The 7,500-nt window shown below is 45.1% G+C and overlaps 1 protein-coding gene across 1 annotated transcript in view; it reads left to right on the top strand.

The window, feature by feature from the left end:
* Positions 1-7,500, top strand: part of LOC147471773 (uncharacterized) — a 32,912-nt gene that overhangs the window by 24,707 nt on the left and 705 nt on the right. The window contains exons 25-32 of the mRNA XM_086536861.1: positions 1-766; positions 1,041-1,238; positions 3,189-3,434; positions 3,725-3,931; positions 4,308-4,537; positions 4,826-5,096; positions 5,329-5,754; positions 6,330-7,500. The exon at positions 1-766 is cut by the window's left edge and continues 1,136 nt beyond it; the exon at positions 6,330-7,500 is cut by the window's right edge and continues 705 nt beyond it. Coding sequence (XP_086392987.1) covers positions 1-766; positions 1,041-1,238; positions 3,189-3,434; positions 3,725-3,931; positions 4,308-4,537; positions 4,826-5,096; positions 5,329-5,754; positions 6,330-6,568 — 2,583 coding nt within the window. The 3' untranslated portion in view covers positions 6,569-7,500. The remainder of the gene's footprint in view (positions 767-1,040; positions 1,239-3,188; positions 3,435-3,724; positions 3,932-4,307; positions 4,538-4,825; positions 5,097-5,328; positions 5,755-6,329) is intronic.

The raw sequence follows: 7,500 nt of genomic DNA on the forward strand, positions 1-7,500 counted from the left end.
TGCCTCCCCATCCCCGAGCCGGAGTGCCGCGTTGATGGGGACTGCGAGAGCCAGCTCGCCTGCATCAATGAGCGCTGCGTCAACCCGTGCGCGGTGCTGGACCCGTGTGACGACAGCGCCCTCTGTAAGGTTGTCGACACTCTGCCAGTCAGGACGATGCTGTGCGTATGTCCCGATGGCATGATCATCGAGGAGGGCGGAACGTGTGACCTCGCGCCGCCCATCAAACCCGGGTGCAAGGCAGACCCAGAGTGCCCCTCCGACAAGGCGTGCTTCAACGGCTTCTGCAAAGACCCCTGCATGTGCGGCCCCAACGCCGTCTGCGAGATCGTCGAGCACCATCCCGTGTGCTCATGCAGGCGCGGGTACGAAGGAGACCCGGAGATCCGCTGCGACGAAATCAGCTGTTACAGCAACGACGACTGCCTCACGACCCACGCTTGCCGCAACGGGCAGTGCGCCCCTGTGTGCGGCCCCGAGAACGAGCCCTGCGGCGAGGAGGCCGTGTGCCAGGGAGTGAACCACGAGGCTGTATGCTACTGTCCTTCAGGCTCGCGAGGCAACCCGCGCACTCAGTGCATAGCCATCGGCTGCGCATCGAACGACGCATGCCCCGGAGACCGCAGCTGCATCAACCAGCGCTGCGTGAGCCCTTGCAGCTTAGACCCTTGCGAAGAGCCAGCCACCTGTCGCGTGGCCGACCACACGCCCGACTGCCCGTGCCCGCCAGGGTTCAACGGCACGAGGGACAATGGCTGCGAGAAGAGTAAGTCACCTCTCGAGGAACCACATAATATTTGCATTTAATTTCTTCTTTCTCCTTTCTCTCCTACCATACTTATTAATTAAGCATTATCAGCATGACCGTAAATCACTGAATGCAATATAGTAGTCAACATTTGGATGAATATATTTAACGATAATATCAACCTCGTCATTCGGTCCCCAAACACAATACCGCCCTCAATGAAGAACCCAGGAGTCGCCTGAATGCCAACGCAGTGCCCCCACTAACACTCGCATCCTCCTCTTCCGCACAGTCGTCCTGGGCTGCCGCAGCGACAGCGAGTGCCCCAGCAAGACAGCCTGCATCAACGCCGAGTGCATCGACCCCTGTGGCCTGGAACCCTGCGGGGAGAACGCCGAGTGCCGAGTAGTCGACACTGTGCCCGTCAGAACCGTTGCTTGCGAGTGCCTGCCCGGTTATCAGGGCGACGCGCTCGATAAGTGCATTCCAAGTAGGAAGTCAATTGTTTTTAGACGAAGGGTAGGGGTGGGGGGGGGTATAGGGAGGAAGGAGGGGGGGGTCGAGAAAGGGATACTAACAACAAGAAAGAGAAAATAATCATTTATTGACCTTAATCGTTAGATGAGCTTAATGGGAATCATTAACAATTTTATCAATCTAATAATCTCGGGAAAATATTACTAGGCTTCAGATTTTACTTAGGAAAATTCAGCTAACCAAGATATTACTAATTGGACACAAGAGTGGAACACGAGTGAGTTATTCTCAAATAATAGGGAAATGAACGAAATACAACGAAATGAATGAAATACAACGAAAATATAATAACTTATTTGAGTGTTTTAGCTTGTATGTCCTGATTTTCTTATGATTGAGAATGAGATAACCTTTTAAGAACGATGATATATATTTGTACACACACACGCACACACATGAATGTATCTATGTATATATACATGTATGCGTATGTGTATGTGTATATGTATACACAGTCCTATAACTCACTCGCGTTTATTTGTGGCCCAAGCATGGCTCTTACTAAAATTTGCTTATTGCATCATGTGTCATTTGCATTTTCAACGTTGATGTCAAAATCGCATTGCATTTCCATATTGCTTTTACTGATATTCGAACACAATTGCCTGAAGTGTTTGCTTTGCTTATTTGTTTGTTATTACTGCATTTATTGATTGTATTTATGCAATTGCATATTGTTGACATGTGTATATTCACCATTTTCTTTCAGCAATCAGCACGCTCTCTTATTTTTGTTTGTAATTGTTTGCAAAAGGTAGTTTGAGATTATATATTCATATATATGTATGTTTATGTGTTTATATATATATATATATATATTTATATATATATATATATATATGTATGTATGTATGTATATATATTATTATGTCTGTATCTAAATTGCTTGATTTTGTTTATATCAAGTATCTACATTTAACCATTGTCAACTCCTAGATATGAGTAACAACACTTATTGATAGTAACAAAGAAAACAATATCTCAAACTACCTTTATTATGCTGTATGATGCTTATGTTCATCATTTCATTTGACATATTGTTGTATAATCATTCAAAACTAATCATTGGACCTTTAAATTGCATGTATCATTGCAAAATAGCCATTAATGACCATATAACATTATTTACTGACTTATATGGATAACTTTTATGTAATTATTATTATGTAATTGACGACCATAAAGGATAGTGATTTTTTTCTGTTTTTAGTATTATTTTATAGTGACTGAACGAAGCCAAAAGAGACTGAACGAACTCATATGACGCCTGCCTCACGAGCTTATTCACTGTATTGCGTCGCTTTGTTTAATATTTGTTTTTGCTTGTTTTGGCTTCATTTTTTATTTGTTAATGTATATGTTTTGCTATGTTACTAACAAATAACTTGTTTTCATTCCAGGTTTATTTTTTTTTAATGAATGTTGCTTGCATGTGGGAGGTGGCGGTGTATTTTGATCGTACATTATTATAGCGTTTTTTGTTTGTTTGTTTTTGATAGTATATTTGAATGCTGATTTTATAATACGGGGAAATTTTATCATTGTTGTTATTCTAGTATTTTGGGTAACGTTTTCTCACTGATGATAAATGGATATATATTTTTTTCCCCCAATGCCTTATTCTGACGTTTACTTTCTTTGTTGTTTGTCTTACGTTTTTGCTTCGCCTTGAGAATACACTCAAGCGACTAATTCAACAATAATTCTAAAAAAAAAAAAAAAAAATAGTCACCTTGAAATATATATATATACACACAAAATGAACATACAGAAAGTCATGAAATATATAAAGAAAAAAAAATACAATCGCTATAAAAAAAAAAAAAAAAAAAAAAAAAAAAAAGGCAAGAGAAAACCAGCGTCCCCGCCCATCCAGCCCTTCTGACAGGCCTTCTCGCCGCAGCGCCCGTGTGTCCGTTCGAGAAGGGCTTCATCATAGACGACGACGACCGGTGCATCTGTCCGGCCGAGCGGGGCTTCTACGTCGACGAGAACGGAAACTGCGCGCGCTGCCCCGTCGAGTTGGGCTTCGTGCTCACCGAGAACGGCCTGTGCATCTGCGACCCCGAGAAGGGCTACGTGCTCAAGCGTGGCGGCACCTGCGACTGCCCGCTGCCCGCCGAGAAGGACGACGACGGCGACTGCGTTGGTATGTGGGGCGCGTCGCGGGCCTCGACTTGGGATTGTCGGGTTTCATCCTTTGGTTATATTGGATAGGTTTTGATATTTGGGTTGGATGTTTTATTTATATCTGCATGTTTATATATATATATATATACATATATATATATATATATATATATATATATATATATATATATATATATATATATATATATATATATATATATATATATATATAAACATATAAATATAATTCTACTACGGCAAACATCCTAGCACAACTCCCCGACGCTTACCTGTCCTCCTCTCCATCAGTGCGAACGGAGCCGCCGTTCCCCGGCGGCTGCACCAGCGACAGCGACTGCCCGACGGAACAAGCCTGCGAGCAGCGCCAGTGCACATCGCCATGCGCCTACGACCCGTGCGCTAAGTACGCGAAATGCATCGTCGCGAACCACAAGGCCATCTGCACCTGCATCTCTGATTACTCCGGCGACCCCTACCAGAAGGACGACGGCTGCAGTGAGTCCGCTTGACTTGGGTCGCTCTTGCTTTTAGCCTTTGCCGATTTGTTGCTGGAGGGTTTTAGTCCAACCGTCTATATCCCTGTCTCTTCGGGGTCCCTGCGTATATGATATATATTATATATATATATATATATATATATATATATATATATATATATATATATATATATATATATCTACATATATGTATTTATATATTTATATATATATATATATATATATATATATATATATATATATATATATATATATATATATATATATTATATATAATATATATATACGCATAATATATATATAGTATATATATTATATATATATTTACAGTATAGATATAGAATAACTAAAACAACCTCCCGTTCGTTGCACAGAGCCGACCTTTGCCCGTACCGACTTCCCGCGCCCCGACATGCTGGTCAACTGCCTGGCTGACGGCGTGCAGGTAGACATCAACGTCGGCGACCCCGGCTTCAACGGCGTCATGTACGTCAAGGGCTACTCCAAGAACGAGGAGTGTCGACGCGTCGTCAGGCCGGACGTCGATGTCGGCACGATCGACTTCAAGGTCAAGTTCAACACGTGCGGACTCATCCACGAGAATGTAAGTGTCGATTGATGCTTTTATTTATTTATTTTATATATATATATATATATATATATATATATAAAGATGGAGGTGAAAAGAAACGGATTTTAACTGTGAGTTAGTGAAGTGATGTTTATAAAAGGCGAATACTATTTTAAGAATAGGTCTATCTATACTGATATTGTGTAAGAAAGAATCTCAAATATCCCAGGAAAGCATCCAAGTATTTTGCTCTCCTTAATTAATTAACGAGAGTCACGACGAATGAAGCTAACTCCCCCCCCCCCCCCCTTCTTGCAACAGGGCTTGGCTCGCTTCATCCTGGTGCTCCAGAAGCATCCTAAGCTGGTCACGTACAAGGCCCAGGCGTACCACGTCAAGTGCACGTACAACACGGGCGAGAAGACCATCACCATCGGCTTCAACGTGTCCATGCTCACCACCGCGGGCACCATCGCCAACACAGGTCCTCCGCCGACCTGCCTTATGAAGATCACCGACCAGAACGGAGACGACATCCGCGGCGCCGAGATCGGAGACCTGTTGATGCTGCGCGTCCAGGTCGACCCATCGAGTAAGTGCTGCTGGTGCCGGGGGCGGGTCTTTCGGGAATCCTGTTTGTTTGTTTGTTTGTTTATTTGTTTGTGCTTTTTTGTTCTGGATTGTTTGACGATGTTAAAGCGGGATGGTTCGGATTAGACATAAGAGTCGTCTGTGTGTGATGTTCTTCTGGCACCGGTTGGATTATATAATGATTTGTACCGAGCAACCACTAACGTTTCTCCCTTTCCCTCGCCTCCCTCCAGACATCTACGGCGGCTTCGCCCGAAGCTGCGTGGCGCTGACGGCGAACAGCGACGGCGGCGACAACGAGTACATCGTGACGGACGAGAACGGCTGCGCGACGGACCCGGCCATCTTCGGCGAGTGGGAGCAGGAGGACGGCGACGCCAAGACGCTGGTGGCGCTGTTCAACGCCTTCAAGTTCCCGTCGTCGAACTCCATCCGCTTCCAGTGCAACGTGCGCGTGTGCTTCGGCCGCTGCCACCCGGTCAACTGCAACGGCTACGACGCCTTCGGAAAGCGTCGCCGTCGCCAGGCGATCGAGGAGGACGCCGAGGTGCTCTACGCCAACGAGGCCACGTACGAGGGCCAGCTCAGGGAGATCACCGTCACCTCGCCGGCCATCATCACCATCGAGAGCCGCGCCGACAGACTCACCGCGCCCGAGAGTGAGTATCGCCGGGGATGGTCCCCGGCTGCTGTCGCTCTCTATCTCTCTTTCTCTCTCTCTCTCTCTCTCTCTCTCTCTCTCTCTCTCTCTCTCTCTCTCTCTCTCTCTCTCTCTCTCTCTCTCTCTCTCTCTCTCTCTCTCTCTCTCTCTCTCTCTCTCTCTCTCTCTCTCTCGCTCTCTCTCTCTCTCTCTCTCTCTCTCTCTCTCTCTCTCTCTCTCTTCTCTCTCTCTCTCTCTCTCTCTCTCTCTCTCTCTCTCTCTCTCTCTCTCTCTCTCTCTCTCTCTCTCTCTCTCTCTCTCTCTCTCTCTCTCTCTCCTCTCTCCTCTCTCTCTCTCTCCCTCTCTCTCCCTCTCTCTCTCTCCTCTCTCTCTCTCTCTCTCTCTCTCTCTCTCTCTCTCTCTCTCTCTCTCTCTCTCTCTCTCTCTCTCTCTCTCTCTCTCTCTCTCTCTCTCTCTCTCTCTCTCTTATATTAATCTTTTGGGGTTGTAACCCACCCCTCTGCTAATTCTAATGAATACCATGCAATATATAACCCATGTTCTCTTTCACTGAACGTGGCTTTCCTTCCCCAGACCCCGAGGGCGTGGGCGTGGAGGAAGTGTGCGTGAGCAAGTGGGGCTTCATCATCGCCCTCATCATCACGGCGCTGCTGGCGCTGGTGGCGGTGGCCGTGGCGGTGTCGTGCTGGCTCATGGCGTACCGACGCAAGCCCAAGCACGCGGGCCCGCTGCCACACCCGCCGGAGTTCCCGAACCCGCTCTTCACCACGCCGGAGCCGCTCGCCGAACCCTCGCCGGATTACTTCTCGTGAGCTCGACGCGCCCCCTCCGCCAAGACCCTCGAACTGTGATTCTTAAATGAAAGAAAGAAAAGAAAAACAAAAACGAAACGCGAAAACAAAAAGACTCGTCTCCTATAAGGACCGTTGGATCGCATGTGATGTGATAGTGAACCCGATCGAGAGAGAGAGAGATAGCAATATATTTTCCTCCCGGGGAAGAAAAATTGTTTTTACTTCTTTTTTTTTTTCTTTTTTTGAATTTCTACGAACGACGAGAACATTTCGAAGCAAACGAAATAGAAATAGAATATTGTAATTGTGACTTTTCATATGAAATTGTGAATGTGTGACTTTAGGTGGAAAGATGAGACTTCTTATATATATATATATATGTGTGTGTATCTATATTGGAGAGAGAGGTGTTGCGTCGAGAGAGAATCCCGCCAGAGTGTTGCCCTCCTTTTACGTCCAACACCTTGTCCTAAGTTCCGCAGAAACCACAGGAGATTGACCTCGAAGCGGAGATTGACCTCGAGACGCAAACGTTAAGTGAAACGAGGAAAGAAAATGGATACTAGAGAGACTTCATCATTATGGATTTTTTTTTTCTTTTTGATTTAGAAATGTGTGAAGTATTTGTTCTTATATATCATTTTGTACAAAGTCATTTCACAACGCTCTATCTGAATATATGCCCCGCTCTGCTACATTTTATTTTGGGCATCATTTCAGCAGAAGGCATAGCAGTGGCCTGAAATCCCGGCTTAGATTCATTTTCTTTCAAAAGGAGAGACTAAACTAAACTACAAAAAGAAAAGAAAAACGATGAAACAAAAACCCGATACAGTCTTACCAAGAGTTCAGGGCTATGATAATGATATCTGCTCGTCAACTCTTAATTCCAAAGAATTCCGTTTATGTTTTTTTTTTTAACTTTAGCCTCAATTAGCTGTTCCTTTTTT

The sequence above is a fragment of the Penaeus japonicus genome, unplaced genomic scaffold, assembly GCF_977035675.1.
Source record: "Penaeus japonicus unplaced genomic scaffold, GWHDUDI00000001_assembly GWHDUDI00000005, whole genome shotgun sequence".
Classification (NCBI taxonomy): domain Eukaryota; kingdom Metazoa; phylum Arthropoda; class Malacostraca; order Decapoda; family Penaeidae; genus Penaeus; species Penaeus japonicus.